Source organism: Antechinus flavipes, chromosome 5, assembly GCF_016432865.1.
Source record: "Antechinus flavipes isolate AdamAnt ecotype Samford, QLD, Australia chromosome 5, AdamAnt_v2, whole genome shotgun sequence".
NCBI classification, from domain to species: Eukaryota; Metazoa; Chordata; class Mammalia; order Dasyuromorphia; family Dasyuridae; genus Antechinus; species Antechinus flavipes.
The window spans coordinates 199,671,206-199,689,075 of NC_067402.1; the positions used below are offsets into that span (position 1 = coordinate 199,671,206).

Below are 17,870 nucleotides of genomic sequence, written 5' to 3' on the forward strand. Positions count from 1 at the left end.
CCAACTGTGGTTTTGCCAAAACTCAGGCATGCTACCTGTCGGAGGGAGTCAGAGGAAGGTGAGGCAGGACGATTGGAGGAACGGAGGCTAAGGGAAAGCTCCCATTGCTCAACAAAAAATCGACGAGAAGGTTCAGTTTCTTGCTAAAAAGAAAAAAAATTAAAGATGGAGAAAAAAAAAATCAAAGGAAGTGGTAAATTCAGAGTTCAAGCCTGATTAGAGAAAAAACAAAAACCGTTAAATCTCTCAGTCTCATAATAATGTTAAAATTACAGAGAACCAGGAGAGAAGCATCTTTGGTTTCTGGAAAGCAAATTACTTCAGACTTCTATGACTTTTGAAGCTAGCCAGAAAGCAGTTAGTAAGCTACCTAAAAACCAGCTTTGTATCCATGGTACCATTAATCTCACGGTTGAAAAGCTGGACAAAAAGCTCTCTAGGTCAATCTGTTCTTGAATGTGAATCCAGATATCAATATCCACAAGCCTTCACTTAAAAACTTTTGGTGAAGATAAGTTCAAGGATCTACTCACTCTTCTCTTGGACAGCTATGATGGCTAGAAGTTTGTCCCTGTGTTGTGCTTAAATCTGTCTTTCTGCAATTTACATCCACTGCTTCCAATTTTGCCATCAGAATGCCAAGCAGAACAAGTGAAATTATTCTTTTATATTAAGAGTCCTTCAAATCCTCTATTATACTAAATGAAATTACATCAGGTCCTTCAATAGATCCTTGGATGGAGATGGATGCCCTTCATCAATCTGATTGCTCTCCTTTGGATAATCTCTAGCTTATCCTTTCTAAAAAGTGGAACCTAAAATTAAATATATTTACCATCTAGATATAATCATTCATCCTCATGATTGTTGCACTCTAAGAAAGTGACACAGAGTACTAGAAAATTAAAGATGAAAGGAAGATGTAGCTTACAACAAGCATCTCCCTGTAAGCCCAGTTATACACTCAGAAAAGTTTCCACACTAAACAATAGTTGGGTTATCTACTGAGGAAAGTGGGCTTCTCCCACTGGCTTTAAAAAAACATAAGTAAAAGAACAAAACAAATGCAAAGAAGGAAAGTTATCACCTTCTCCATTAATCATGCTTGCCAAGAACCTAGTGAACTTGAAGGAAAAAATCAGGATAAAAAAGCCCAAGCCATTGATCCCTTATTTACCATAGATCAGATCTTTTTTGACAGAAAGATCCAATCAAAGGATTTGCTATTTCAATGATATGGCTATCTAAACCTGGAACTTTTCAAGCTTTTATATTCCCTTGATTAGTTATTTATACTTACAGATCCAACATTTCTGGGCAAATTTAATATTAAAGTCTCCTAAAGGAAGCAATATATTGGAGTGATCACATTTTCTGCTAGTGCAGTTCCAAGGAGACACATCCCTATCACTCGCTACAGCTTTATTAACAGACAAATGGATGAGAACAGTCCTGGGCAGCAGTCACCTAATGCTCTGCTGGCCTTTGCTTCAGAAACATAAACATTCTTTGTCCTCAATATTCAGGATCGCTTCAACTACACAGCCACCAGAAAAAAAACTTGGTGACTTCACTGAAGGAAGTAACAGTACAAGAAAAAAGAAAATCAGCCTCCCTCAGGAGATATAACAGGCAAAGATAATGTTATTTGGTGAAGGGAAAGGAGATGTGAGTGTAAGTAAGGTCACAAGCAAGATAATGAACAGGGCTTAAAGAGACACTGAAAATGAGGTCCCTGCAAAATGATTGGACTACAGCCCAGTACATTAATGAAGCCAAAGAATTAGTCTTTTCCAAAAAGAAAGGAAAAACGCATCCAACTCATTATCTTCTGAGGGCAAAACTCCAAGACATGTCTCTTCCTTACCCTTCACCTTTTTAATCTCTAAATTCTAACCCCACTAAATTTAAATGACCAAAAAGAAACCTCAGTCTCCCCTCAGATATAGGTTACTACTTTCTCAACAAAGTTAGCTTCCTTTTTGAGAGAATGGGTTGATATATAAATAGAAAAGTTGATTTTGTAAAAGACTTGATAAAAAAAAAAGTAGGCTTAAAAGAAATACAGACTATGAAGAGACAAAATGATTTCTTTCAATTCTCATTTAATTCTTGATCATACACTCCATCTATTGCTAGCCACAATAGCTTATATATGTAGCTTTTTTCCCCTCTTCCTGATTTGAAGAAGCAACTGAGGTAAAGAGGATGGGTTATGAGAATATTTTGCTTCCATACATACTTGAATGTAAATGAACTACCAGCCCTAAATGCCTTCTTATATGTTTAGAAACAAAGCAGAGAGAACAGACTTTGGTATGTATTCAATGGCAAGTGATCATCCTTTACATCCTCCATATATATATATATTTAAACTAAATGGTGATTTCTGCTAGTGACAAATGAAGTTCTTGTATTCAGGATGTTGATTGAATAATTTGGCTAATGTAAGTAATATTTAATGACAAGGTTCAGTGTTTGAGTCCTGATTTTCCAAATAATCAATCAAATACCCCAGTAAATAGTTTACATAGCTGTTTCTAGCATTCCTTCTCTTGCCATCTCCTTAAATATTAAAATTCTCAACAACAGTAAAATCTGTGGTTTCTCCACTATCTTTATCTATCCCCATGCCGGAGACATTATAGCTGTCAAAAAGGCAGAGTGAATGACATCTACTTAATAAAAGTGTTCTTAAAAGCTCACCATGGAATTAACCATTTGTGTCCCACGACAGCTAGACACACTTAAAGAGAATGAGAGAAAATAGAAAGGTGGAAAACAAAAAGCCATTGGGATTCTGTAGAGTAGCACAAATAAATACATCATCATTAGCATAGATTCTGAGCACTGTGTTGTCCTGGAAGCATGGTCTGTGCTGAATCTTCCTCATTAACAAATTCCAAATGAAATCTGTTTTTTATTTGAGTAGCAAGAGTGCAAAAAGCAACCAAGAGGGCATTCTACTCTCCACAGTGCCTTCCCATCCTTTTGCACCCCAATTGTGTATAGCCTCTCAGCACCTCATGCGATGGGCTCATGCTTTTTACCCTTTCAGAGTGGGGACTCTGCTTGCCACGGTTGTCAGCATCAAGATCCCTGTACATCTGTAGGCAACAAAGTGTAAACTTAAGCACCAGCTAATGGCTTTATTTGGACATACTAAATGACAGTGAGAAATGAGACTGGAAAAAATGCACCATGTTAATTTCAAACATATCTGTTCCCTCTCCCCATACCTCCCTCTCTCCCCAAACCTTATATCCCATCTGTACTAAATCCCACACACAAGGACACATCCGTGTTCGGGGCCAGGGTGTCCAACTTTAGGGCAGATGGATAAATTAAACTACAGTTAGTGCAAAGGTGGAACAAACACATCTTTCACACAGTGGTAGGAGAGCAAAGTTAAACAGAAGGGTTAAAAAATAAAAATTTAAAAAAGCAGGTTAGAAGAGTGAAATTTTCCAAACCAGAAAGGAAAGGCAGTGAGTTGGAAACTGGCTAGAACATGGACCATTACAAACAGTCTAGAGGAAAGTCTAGGATGGGGAGTGGTTCCTGCCCTAGAAGGACACAGGACCAAAACTTTAATCTATTCAAAGGACAGATGGAGATAGGATAGAAATATAAATTTAGCAATTTTATCACTAAAGAAGTGTGTGTACAATAGGTTCAGTTTAATTAGGGAAGCAACTGACACAGATTTGGGATGAGGGTGGGGAATAATTTTCTCTGGCTCTAAACCAGTGGTTCTCAAACTTTTGTTTTCAGTATCTTTATCCTATTAAAAATTATTGAGGATCTCTCCAAAGCGTTTTTTGTTTATCTGGATTATATTTGTAGACATTTACCATATTGGAAATAAAAGCTATTTTTAAATTTGTAGATCCTCTAAAAGGGTTTCAGAAATCCCCAGGATTCTCTAGACCATACTTTGAGAACCACTGCTCTAGACTCTGAGAAGACTGAGAATTAAATCTGGAATTAAATAATGACTGAAGGATGATTCAAAGTGCTGTTATGGACTTCCTTAGTATATAGGCATGTCACCTTTGTAGGATGTCAAAGGGAAAAGACATAATATATTTACTAGGTCTTTGAAAGATACATTTCCTTGTACATGTTTAATTTATTTTGGATTATTTACTCTCTAGGAGAGTGGGGAGGAGGAGAGGGAGGGAGAAAAATTTGAAACACAAGGTTTTACAAGGGTGAATGTTGAAAACTATCTTTGCTTGCATTAAAAAAACCTAATTATAAAAAAAATTAATTAATTTAAAGATTCAATTCTTAAACACAAAGACAAAGGTACTAAATGCCTTTAAATAGACCAAGTCAAATTCAAATGGAATAATTAAGTGATATGCTGATAGGCATCTCCAATTTTATTCAATAGAGGTGAGGGGGATGTCTTTAGTTTAAAATCATCTTAAAGAAGACCAATATAAATAAGTTGTATATTATATTATAGGCAGTCCTGATAATAGACTCAAGTGTTTTAAAACCATTTAAATAGGTCATCTTAAATGAGGCAACAATTTCCTTTGGAATCACTGTTTTCTGCCTCAGAAATCTGAATTCTGTCTCAGAAATCAGGATTCTACATTCCTGATGGCCAGAAAAACCCCATATGTAAATATATTTTTAAAATTACTGCTCTAAGAAATATATCCTTAAGCACAACTGTTATAGTTCTCATTAGTCTAAATTCATTATGTAATACTCTCCGAAGTGGTTTTATACCGCCTACTCTGAGTCAGGGGAATGTGGAAAGTGGACCATTCAATGAATAAATAGGAGGTAGAAAGATCTAAGGGGTTTTCATGACCTCAGCAAGAATAGGATGCCCTAAAGCTTTAGAAATAGGCAAATGACTTTATTCCACTACAGAGACAGAATATAAAGAAATGGCAACCCTAACCTGAATTATACACTGGTTATGCCCCACCTCAAGTTATTTAGTTCTGTGAAAACATAATTTTAGGTCAGATGATGTCATGGGGACAGTTAATTGAAAAGAAATGTAGAGCCTCATGGTTTCACAACTTTACCATAAGGTTTGACTAAAATATATAAGATATCATTGAAAAATGTTAGTTTGCCCAACTTTCAATTTCTCTTATAGATTCATTCCTTTGCTTGGAGCATTGTGCTCTAGTTTGGTGACATTCTTCACCTTTTATTTATTGTCAAATTAATATGAATTGATACTAATTTTGTGGGGAAAAAATTTATTCAGGAACTGAAGAGTCAGGAATCACATAGTTTGTAACAATGAAGATAAGGAGTTTGGGTTTTGTAAAGCTCTTTTTTTTTTAATAGGAGGGACACCTGATTTGGTCACTAGTCTAGCCACCTGCATAGGTGAGGAAGACCAAAAAAAAAAAAAAAAAAAAAAACAGGGAGGGAGGAGGGCATGCAGAAACGATCACCTGTTGATTGCAATATAATCGAGAAGGTGGGATGGAAGGAGAAGAAAGTGTAATCACTTTTTTCGGGCATGTCCGAGAACACTCCTTTCGCCGTCGCTTTTACATTAACAAGACAACACAAAGAGGGAAAAAAAAACATTGAAACTGATGGGAAAATATAGACTAGCTTCGGAAAGGTTAAGGGGCAGCCTCTGATATCTCACCAAGAGGTATCTCCTTCCTCTGCCATTTCTATATCACTTAAGAAATCATGACACAGTCAAGAAGAAAATCTGGGTTTTCTTCTTTAGTATTTTCCTCCTTCCCTATCAGATCTGTATTAGCTTATATAGACTCCAAATATGGAGGAAATTTCAGTCTAAATATACCATGTATTCAGAAGGGAACAAAGAGAAATGTGAGCTTTTGCTCTTATCTTAGAACTAGGTTTCCATAATCATTCCCTGGCTATTCTGAACCATGCTAATACAAGACTGTCTTCCCCACCTCTTTCTAACTTCCCTTTATGTGTTGTCGTCTTCCCACATTAGAATATAAGCTCCTTAAAGGCAGACTTTCTTATTCCTAAATCTTAGCATGTTATGGGATATCATCGTCAAAAGCCTCATGTTTAAATACTGGCTCCACTAGCTGTGCGACTCCTGCCAAGTCACTTAATCCTCATTTCAAATTTTCCTCATCTATCAAATAGGAATGATAACTCAATGACAACCAATCATGAGAACAGAAGAATAATAGCTAACATTTATATATTGTGTAGCTTTGTAAGAATTTTTACATATATATCTCACTTGAAATGAAATTTTAAAAAGCACTACATATAAGCTATTATTATTTCTTGGCTTTAGTAAAATAGTAGAAGATGAACAGTAGGGTGAATAAGCTGTTACTCTCCTTGGCTAGATTACTGGTCCAGAATGGGAGTTCTTAACTGGGGGCTCTTGAACCTTAAATAAATTGATTAATTATATTTCAATGTATATTTACATACTATATTATATATTTCAATATATTTCTTTGTAATCATATGTATTTTATTCTCAGAAGGATTTCAAAAGTTTCAGGAGTTCACAATAGACAAATGACAATCAGTAGCCAAGCAGTGACTCAGAAACTATCTGTGATACCATCATGCTGTTGCCTTCTTCCTCGGTGGCCCTTTCTACATACTAACAGAGTCTGGGATTATTGCCAAAGGACTACAATGAAGTATAGGAAGGAGGATGTAGAAACAAATCACATTTCACTCAGATGAACACCTTGGACATCCTGTCCACAGCTTCTTTTCCCCATTCTCTTCTTTTTAGTCATTTCCTACAAGAACCCTTAATCAGTTCCAAGGCATTCATTGCTTTTCCTCTTTGCATTTACCTTTTCAAATGATCTTCTAAGAAGGTATTTTTTTCTCTCAGATTTTTTGATACTGAGAATGATTGTATAGAGTTCTGTCATAAGGCAGGTATTATTAAAAATATAGTATCTGATTCTAGTGGAGAGAAGAGTCTATGAGAAGTACAAGTTCCAGAAAAGATTTTTCTAATTTAGTCAGACCTTGCACATCAGATAACATGAGGTTCTGAGGTAAAGATGCAAAAGAATAGAGAGAGGAAGCACCACAATGCTTAAACAAGCTTGGTCTTGGTCCAAAGAGAAACGGCTTCCTTGGCCAACTTAGCCAGCATAATAATGCTTTTTATCTCTTTCTTGTCCCTGCCCCACCATCTAAGTTATCTAGAAAAATAAGACTACACCATAAGACATAATAACTTGCTGTCCCTCCTACATCTATTAGCAGGGCATGGAGGTAGAGAAGTAATAAACAGAAGGAGTTAAGTATGAAAGGAAATTTCCTGTAGTATCAAAAAACTTTTATATTATCTGGAACACTATTGCTCCATTTTATAATTTTCTGCTAGGTTGGGGGATTTTTGGTGGACAATTGCTCAGAGACCTACAGCAAGTAGTAAGTATCTGATATTGGATTTGAAGTCAGGTTTTTCTGACTCCAGGACCAGTGCTCTGTGCCATCTAGCTGCCCCTTTATCTTATACTTTTTCAGATGGCAATTCTAGGTCAAGACTCAAGATTCCATCCTCTGTTTTTCTTCTGGAAGAAAAAAATCAGTATGTAAATTTTAGCTAATAAGCACATTTCATGTGCGTGCACATGCACACACCACACACACAAGAAAGAGCTGTAGTCTTATGAATATTTCATTGAAATCATGTTAGTACCATCTTGTTTTTCAAAGAAATCTTTTGCATATGAGAAAAAAACAAAGCAAGTAAGCTTTTCTTTTGTCTAAATCCTTGCCAAGGACTGAGAAACTATTTAAAAAAAATAAAAAGTCATGTTTTTCCCCTCCATCTAGGCTGGTGATGAAATTCGCAGAAATACTCTTTGTACACATCTTTGTCCTACTTATTCTCTTAGTGCATTCATTCAATTTTTCAAAAAAAAAAAAAAACTATACTGTTTCCTAAATGTGTGGTTCCAACTTAGTGTGGCCTGAGAGTGAAGGCATACTAAGCTATCAAGACAGCCTCCATATGACTTTCTCTGCTTAACACTTTGCACAGAGCCAGAAACAAATTATGCATCTCACAAATGCTTTACAATAATAACAAAACAAGACAAAATGGCATGCAGACTGACAAGTATGACAAAAATAACTCGAAGGAGCCAAGAAATAAACCTGTTCTTTTGTATAACTCCTGTTCAATCAGTCAGTTCTTTTAACTTATCAGCTCCCTTGTGGCAGCTGCTGTTGCCGATTTATTTCTTTGTTCCTTCTTTTTATATCCCTAACACTTAGTACAGTATCTGGTACATAGCAGACAGTTATAATAATAATAATAATTAAAGTTGACAATAATAATAATAGCTAACATGTATATAGTGCTTTACAGTTTGTAAAATAATTTGCCAATGTGATTTCATTTCATCCTCAAAGCAATTCTCTAGAAAGGTGCTATTATAATCCTAGGTTTACAGATGAGGAAACTCAGCAATTAAATGATTTGCCAAGGATCAAACAACTAATAAGCATCTAAAGTTGAATATGAATTCAGATCTTCATGATCCCAGGTTCAGTGCTCTTTTCACTAGCTACTTATAGATTCAAAAGAAAAAAAAAACTTTCTTGAATTTTTGTTATTCTTATTTGGTTTTTCATATTGCCCAGCAGGTCTGTCTAAAAGTGACCTAAGCAGATAGTATTCATAGTAGTTTCCTTTCCTATTAACACTAAAATCATTATTCAAAGTGCCTCCAAACATGGTGATATCCTTATTTCCAAAGAATTTTAAGAAAATTATCTAAAAGCTTGGGAATTTGAATCCTGTTAAAAAGGAGAGCAGACTTCTCATTTCTTCCCCTAAAAGCATTTCTTCTCTTCAAAACTGGAATGTGAGAGGGACAGGTTGTAAGTACAATGCAAAGTTTTTCAAAGACTCCTACAAACTTAGATTATCACTGAAACATCACACTGGATTCTCCTCTCACTCATGTTCTTACTTCCAAATTGTTCTCTAACCAATAGTTTGTTTTTTAATAGTGAATAAGAAGAACCAAAGCTAGAAAGATGGATAAGGAGGGAAGTTCTGATCTAAAACCGATTGAAACCAAAATCTCATTTATAAATTCAATGGTTGATTTTAGAGGTGAGGGTCTCATTTTTATTTCTTAAAGTTTACTATAAAATCAAATAGGGGACCATTTTGTAGCTTAATGGAGCTAATGAGGTCTTGGCAACACATGTTTAATTATGATATAGGAAAAAGATCAAGAAGAAAAGTAACCATCCCCTACCTGTGGATTTTCTACTTCTGACAGATGCCCCATTTAATAGACACACTCCTCCACTCCACCTCCCTTTCCTGATTGTATGCTAAGCAATGGCATTTCTCCAAGAGTGGAAGCCTAACCCTGCTCAGCTTTCACAATCTTTCCCAGGAGAAGATTTAAATTTATGGACAGAATCCTAGAAACATGTCCGGGGAATAGCGGTGAGAATTTTTTTTTAAAAAAAATAATTTTCTTGGTATTAGCTTGTACACAATTTCCCTGTCTGAAATGAAAGACCATGTTGTCACTATTTCCAGGGCTGAAAAATTCAGCATTTTCTTTTGTATAACTCTTCCAGTAACCAGATCTTAAGAAATAGTTTGTAGCCTTTAAAGTAGAAAATATCTCCTTTCTACTTTATACTACTATTTTTAATATGAAAATTATCTAAAAGACGCTTAATCTATCAAATATACATTGATAAATACCTGGTGGTCTACTAGTATTTAAAATGGTTTTCCATAAGGAAGTATGTAAGTAGTGAAATAAGATAAATTAGCAATTATTTTTCTGTTCTGATCTGGTAAGATAATGGTTGCTGTAAACCTAACAGTTATTCCAAAAGGAAGCACAAACTAAAGATTTCAGGATTCACCATTCTTTTTTTCAGCAGGAAGGTAAGAGAAAGGAGATCTGAGAAGACAAACACCCTGGTCACTAGGTAATGCCTTTACCTGTTTCCATTGAGGTATCCGAGCAGGGCGACCCTGCTCTGGCTGTCTGCGGGATGGCTGGCTGATACAACGCTCTTGGGTTGGCTGTCACATATAAATCAGGAGTAGATGGGGAGTCAGGACAAAGAGACAATTTTAAAAATAAAATAAAATAAGAAGCAGGGGAATTTAAAAGAAGCTGATGACAGAAGGGAAGAGGAATAGGACATGGTATCAATCACACATATTTATGATTTAAAAAAAAAATTCTTGGCAAAAATAATTCTTAATAAGAATGCATTACCCAACACAATTATAACTATAGGAAAAACAAATCAAAGTAAAATCAAAACAGGAAAATGGGAGTATATATGATTTTTGACTTTTCCTTTCCCAGGTTCAGTAATTATCTTGCTTGGACTTACTTCAGTTTAGAAAACCAAACTGTTCACCCAGAGTGACAAACATGGTTAGCTAAATGAAACTTTCTTCTTAATACTGAATGAGAAAAGCAAGGTTGAATAGGTTGTTGCTCCTGAAAACAAAGTCAATTCTGCTCCAAATAGGCTGTTTGGAATGGTGAAAACAAAAACTTTTTGTGATAAAGAAACATAAAAAAGCCCACGTTTCTTAAGAAAGCACATCCAGGTCATTTTAGAGGGAAAAAAAAAGAATTCTTCTAAAGATTCTAAAATAATTGTAATGACCAGGGAAAAGGGAACATGGGGAGGAATATAGGGAAAAATTTAGGTGATGTAAAAACAAAGAGATAGAAATTTAAGAAAAAAGGATCCTAAAATACTATCCTCCTTAAAATTCCTGTGAAAATAGAAGATACCTGCTCTTTATAAGTCAAAATTTTTTCAGGCCTCTTCATAGGCTCTTGGAATTGGAAGAGGCTTGCTGATTAAATTAGGAGACATTTTCTTCATGTGATAGAAAACACATTGATAGATTGAGAGTCAGTGAGTCTCAGGGTAGTGTATATACACTGGAAAGAACCGCGATTAGTAGTTAAGAAGACTCAGGATCAAATCCTGAAATCTATTATATGCTGGCTAAAATATGCCATGAATTTGAGAAGATTGGGTTCTCTGGAGAAGAGAATTGGGATACATAGAGGCAAAACTCATGTGGCTACCCCAAGTTCTCTGGACAGAGATATGGATGAACAGGCAAGGGGAAACCCAGCTTCTTCAGCCAAGGAATACTCATCATCTCTGTCTAAGGGTCCAACCCTGTTGATCTTTATTCTTCACTGGACATCACTACCCTTGGGCAACACAGCCAGCAGTGCAGTTTCTCTCTGCAGTGTTTGAGCCTACAAGGAATTAGCAGGCTCACACAACAGGCTGCTTCTTGATAATAATATTAATTAAAAAAAAATACAAAATGACCTTTTTTTTTCCTATACCTCAACTGAAATCCAAGTAAGAAATCAAGGATAAGACAAAATCCTGCATCCTACCTGTCTCCTTATGCCAGAAGTGGATTGTAGTGGTGCATTCTCCTCAAATTTTGCCAGTAATTGGGTAGCCATGGACTTCACTTTATTCTGGTTGCCAATAGCAACATCAATCCTCCTCTCAGTCAAGGCGCTTACCAAAGTGGGCCTTTCTTCCCTGTAACTTCGAGGTGGTTCCTCCTAAGACAGCAAAACCCAAGATTCAAAACACTCAATTATAACAGAGCTTCCTCCAAATAGCTTTTTACTTCTTTGGGGGCTTAGCAAGTAATGGACTCAGGAAGGGAAAGGTACAATTTTGCTAATATGTTAGTGCCAGGTGCTTTAATGGGATGAATAATTCAATAAAAAAGCATTTAATACATGATATGCATACTGCTGAATGCTAGAAATATAAATTATAAAATTTAGAGCTCCTCATACTCTAATTGGTAGACAACATTCCAAGCTTCAGGATAGCTAGAAAGAGCCAGAAGTCCTAAAGGTATATAAATATTCAATGATAGTGTCAGAGCTTAGAGACAAAGCAGAAAATAAGATCTGGGGGAGGAGGGAGAAACTTAGGTAGGTTTTTTCCTCCTTTTTTATTTTTTAATTATTAATTCACATTATTTTAAGAATTATGCTGAGAGAGAAAAATCAGAGCAAACGGGAAAAACCATGGGAGAGATTTAAAAAAAACAGAAAAAAAGATAAAATGAACATAACATGTGTTGATTTATATCCAGTCTCCTTAGTTCTTTGTCTAGTTGTAGATGGCATTTTCTGCACAAAGTCTATTGGGAGACCTTTAAATCACTGAACTACAAAGAAGAACCAAGTCTTTCATAGTTGATTATCACACATTCTTGCTGTTATTTTGTACAATGTATTCCTGATTCTGCTTATTTCGCTCAGCATCAGTTCATGTAAATCTTTGGTGGGGAAAACTTAGAACACAATAGCAGCACACTTGGCAAATAACTGGTTTCTGTGCAAAATCTACTGAGATTCCTTTGGATCACTGAACTACTGAGAAGAACGAAGCCTTTTATAGTTGATCATTGCACAATCTGGCTGTTATTGTGTACAACACATTCCTGGTTCTGCTTATTTCGCTCAACACCAGTTCATGTAAATCTTTGGGGAGAAAACTTAGAATACACTAGCAGCACACTTGGCAAATAACTGGTTTCTGAGTCCATCTTATGGATAACTCTCCAAAAAAGAATAAGTAAAAAACTATATAAAATACACATAACACATCACATGCCCAAATCTGATCCAACAAGAGTAGCATTTGGAGAACATAAAGATAACTCAATTTAAAATATTCAATAATATTTTTGGTTGTTTCTCACCTCCTCTGATTGACTGGTCTTCCTCCTCTTCCCCACACCATCCAAGTCCTTCTCTTTCTTATCCTGCAACAAGAAGGGGAAGAGAAAAGAAAGAAAACATTTATTTTTTATTTTGCTCAAAATACTCAAACATTCCCTTACCATGTGATCAGCTTTCCAACATAAGAAAAAGTGTGCTCTTTACCTTGGGAGTGCGCTTCCGAGAGATGCTCTGCCCAAGTTTGCTAAGGAAGGAGATGGGGGATTTGGTATTAGCAATCAGGACTGCTTTCTCTTCAGCATCCAAGTTAACTGTGAAGAGAAAAACTTGGGTGAGAAACTTCCACGAGAAGCTCAAAAGTAATCAGTCTTGACTATGCCTTTTTTGATGATCAACAAACATTTATTGGAATTAAGTTTAACAACAAAACAAAACAAGAACTTCTTAAAGGAATAACAAGAAAATGTCAATCTACTGAATTTGAAGGCAGAAACTTGCATGTTACCTGACACTTTATTTCTCCTACCTTTTGCTTAAAGAATGTAATCTAATGTAATTCTAATCAAATCCTTGTTCAAGGGAGTCAGGTGAGGAAAAACTAGAAAACTATTTTTATCTACCTAAATAGCCAGTAAAACTTTTCTCTTCTGATTAATGACAATTTATCCTCATACAGATTATTTGTACATAGTTGTCTGCATGTGATCTCTTCTTCCCCATTAGATTGTGAGTTCCTGGACAGCTGAAACTGTCTCTTACCTTTCTCTGTGCCGTTAGCATAATTCTTAGCACACAGTAGGCCCTTAGCAATATTTATTGACAGACCGAATATAAAGATAAAAAATGATCAGTCCTTCCACTCAAAGATCTGGTAAAATAGTTATCAGCTCATTCAGATTTAGACTAGTCCAAATGGAGGAGAGAGGACACATATTTTTAAATGGGAGAAACAACACATCATATTTAAGACAAAAAGTAATTTAGGGAAAGATACTAATAAATAGGTGAGGAGAAGAGTAGCGAGCAGTCAGAAATCAGAAAAAACTCATGTAGGAGCTAAAAGGAAAACTTGGGATTCTAAGAGGTGGAGTACATTTCAGGCAGAGGGGACATTTTGTGCAAATGGGATAGAGACAATACCCTGTTTGAGGGAGTAGCACGATTTGGCTGAACCAGAGAGCATGTGAAGGGGAGTAATGTAAGAAATTACCAGCTTATTCAGATTTTCACCAAACACCGACTTTTCTACATGCCTGCCAACAGTTAGAGGAGGAGCTAATATACTTTTCATATTTAGTTTTCAGTTCAATTGCACTAAAATAAGAGCCTGTACAGGTTTTCCTCAAGTTTCCATGAAAAAAAAATATATATGTTTCCATGACCACGAGGGCAAAATTCTATTTAATCACTGACTTCCCTGTTGGAATTTGCTTTTGGTGGTGCAGCTGAAGGATGTGGCTGAAAGGGTGGGGTGGGGGAGGAAGAAATTCAGACAAACAGGAAATGAAGGAATTTTATAGCATTTGCCACTTATAATAGACTTTTGTCCTAGATTCCTTACCATTGGAGGGAATGGAGTCCTTGAACATCTCATAGAACTGCGTCAGGTACATCACCATTGATAGCTTGTCTGGTTCCCCAACTGAAGCCATTTCCTTGCCTGTCATGATGGGAGAAATCCCCAATTCCTTTTCAGCAATATCAAATGCCAGTTGATTGTTCTTCTCTGTGTTATGCTCATCTAAAGAATCAAAATCTCTGGAAAGTAAAGTTAGAAAAAAAACAACAAGATTTTCTTAAAAGAATAAACAAGGAAATGTGAATCCACTGAATCTGCAGGCAGAAATTTGCATGTTACCTGACACTCTATTTCTCCTTTCTTTTATTTAAAGGATGTAAAGCATTTTCTAAGCAAATCCTAGCTCAAGGGAGGCAGGTGAGGAAAAATTAGAAAACTATTCTTACCTACCTAAATTTATTAGCCCATGGACAGACCTTTATATATATATATCCTATACCATCTTATAGGCACTCATGATATAATAAATAATAACAATCATGTGTAGACCAGATTTCTGAAATGGGACAAAAACCTACTAGGTATCTCTCTCTCTCTCTGTAATAAGATTTTGTTTTGCTAAGTGAGCTCTGGTAATTCTTAAATCAGCATTACTCCTCCAAGGGAAATTCCACAACCTTCCTTGGAAGTTTTTTTTCCATTGCTAAATTTCCTGAGTTTTCCAAGGACGAACATTTCCCCACTGTACTTAAAGCTCCTTGTTGTTCAATCTGAGGAAAAATGGATACAGATTCTTCTTGAAGTGGTACTCACTAAGCAATCTCTATTGATATAATAACCTCCAGACCTCAGAAGTTATTTTTTTTAATTTGATATTTTTTTATTTCTTTTGTTAACAGATTGTCTTTCAAAACACAGGCCCCAAACTGAGTCAAGTATGTGAATGAGGTCTAAGTAATGCCAAATGACCTCAGTGTCTTATTTTGCCACTAGAAAACAACTAACTTGGCTAGAACCAAAGGCAACATTTGACATTTTATTACAGCAAGAGCCTTCCTGGCTTTCCCCCTTCCCCCACATCTAACTTATGCTTTCATCATAGACGCAGTTTTTGCACAGAATTGATTTCTAAATTCTAATTGTAGCTACCTAATCTTTTTATTCAAAACCCACCTCAAACTTCTCATCCCTTGGAAAGTTTTCCCTTAAGTCATTGTATGGTAACCACTAAGTGAGCTGAGGGATAAAAGATACAAATTTATCTTTTCCAAGAAAATAAAAATCTCTATTATTGAAATACTGTGAAAATGTCTTTCTTCCTTTTGTATGTATGCTTTCAAAATATCAAAAAAGAATCTGAAAATAAAATCAATGGGGATTAAAAACCCAATTGGCACAAAGATATTACATACTGACTTTTATGTAAATAATATCTTTTATATATTTTACTCTCATGTTAATTTATTGTATGGAACTCCGTGTGGAGACTGAAGGAGACACTCATAACTGTTTAATCTATTGGGGCTGGAAGATAAGAAGGAAGTAACATCAGTTACCAGTTATCAGTACTCTTGATTCTTCAAGGGTAATGATAGACTTTTCTATATGTGAAGCAAGTAGACCCACATGAAGGGGTTTAGGGCTTCTTAACTGTGTGTGTCTAAACTAAGTTTGTATAGTGCCCTGAAGATGATGGTTAATTATAACTAGCTGCATATGAATTATTGTCATTGAGATAAACTGCTTTACCCTACACTTTACCCAATAAAAGAAACACATATAGCTAGCCATTCTGAGATTCCTGGGCAAGAAAAATACAAATATAGGTTACCACAACTTACATGAGATCAGGGCGGTATCTGTGGATAATTGCACAAAGAGCCAGGCCACTTTTCCAGGACATGGTAAGATCTGTCACATTCACTCCAGCATAGCCATCTGTCTGCCTTTGGCACCAGCCCAGCAACTTGCTGGAACGAGCTACAGACTCTAAAAATACAGAAAAAGCATAGTGGTCACTGGTCACCTAGCAGTATGGCTAAGGAACTCCCTGAAGTCATTGTACAATATACAAATGCAGTCTGTAAAGTTTGTCTGTGGAGGAAGCAATAAGGATCTGTTCTCAAAAGAAGCTGATAAGGAATAATAATTCAAATGATGATGGGATCAATGTGGGGGCTGGACCAGAAACCATCATTTTATTTGATTCTAATGTCAGAAGTCAGAGGTACTTCCCCTTAAACCAGGGATCCTCAAACTTTTTAAATAGGGGGCCAGTTCACTGTCCCTCAGACTGTTGGAGGGCCGGACTATAGTAAAAACAAAAACTTTGTTTTGTGGGCCTTTAAATAAAGAAACTTCATAGCCCTGGGTGAGGGGGATAAACGTCCTCAGCTGCTGCATCTGGTCTGTGGCCGTAGTTTGAGGACCCCTGCTGTGAAAAGAAATAAGTGAACTGATCTGTAGTGGGTTTTTTCTTTTTTGTTATTCTAAACTAAACAAATATTTTTAAAATGTTCATTTTTTATATACCGATGTAATCCCTTTTTCACAAGCACCTCCTATGAAGGCTATGGAAATGATTACTATCTCTCTAAGAATAACTAACACCATAGTGGATGCTTTTTCTAGAGTCAAAGAGAGTATACGTGAAATAAGTCTGACATATGAGATAGACAACAAAGAAGATAACTGTAATATTAAAAAGTTTCTTTCCTTTTTCTCTATCTTAAATGTTACTTAATAAAAAAACACTGGGAACCGATTGAAAATGAAATGAAAAGAACCAGGAAATCATTTTACATAGCAACAGTTGATGAAGAATTGTGAAAGAATTAGCTATTTTCAGCAAAATCCAAGACAATTCCAAAGGATTAAAGATGAAGAATACTATCCATCTTCAGAGAAAGAACCAATATTATTTAAATACAGACTGAAGCATGCTGTTTTTCAGTTTTTTTCTTTTGCTTTTGAGTCTTCTTATACAAAATTACTAATAAGGAAATATTTTACATGATTATATCTGATTGCTGACTGACTATCTCAGGGTGAGGGTAAGAGCAAGAGATATAGAATTTGGAACTCAAAATAGTAAAAATGTTTAAAAATTGTTTTAGTGTGTAATGGGGGATAAAATATATATAAGTAAAAATCAAATTGCTGAAATTTAAAAATTAAAAAACATTAGAAAGAAGAATTTTAGGAAGTGAGTCTGGAGAGAGAAAATTAAGAGCAAGGGCTTGAAAGAAACAGAAGATACTATGTTTTACCATCATGGCTGGAGATAAAGTGAACACATAGAGATGGTGCATTTCTTTATGAAAGCACTGTAAACTTCATCTTTGAAGATAATTTGTATTATCTTACATGGACTAGTGTTGAACTGTTTTCATATATGAAGTAGCTGTCTGTAGATACTGTGAACGTTGGAGTTTGCTCTGGCTGTACTCATTTTCACTGCAAAACTATTTTAAACAAATTTACACTTTAAGCATCCCATGTCAAGAAACTTTAATATTTGTTTAATCTTAGGATATTGTGAGATTTCATATCTGAAAAGACAGGAATAACTACCAGGAAAAGAAGTTCCTTCAGTTCATTAAATACCAAGTGATTAGCTGAAGGCAGCTGAA

At 35.6% G+C, this 17,870-nt stretch overlaps 1 protein-coding gene across 1 annotated transcript in view; it reads right to left on the reverse strand.

Moving 5' to 3' along the window:
* MICAL3 (microtubule associated monooxygenase, calponin and LIM domain containing 3) overlaps window positions 1-17,870 on the reverse strand; it is a 254,496-nt gene that overhangs the window by 114,977 nt on the left and 121,649 nt on the right. Inside the window, 9 exon segments of the mRNA XM_051961753.1 lie at window positions 36-143; window positions 3,051-3,107; window positions 5,436-5,531; window positions 9,956-10,039; window positions 11,403-11,579; window positions 12,740-12,802; window positions 12,924-13,030; window positions 14,281-14,477; window positions 16,080-16,227. Coding sequence (XP_051817713.1) covers window positions 36-143; window positions 3,051-3,107; window positions 5,436-5,531; window positions 9,956-10,039; window positions 11,403-11,579; window positions 12,740-12,802; window positions 12,924-13,030; window positions 14,281-14,477; window positions 16,080-16,227 — 1,037 coding nt within the window.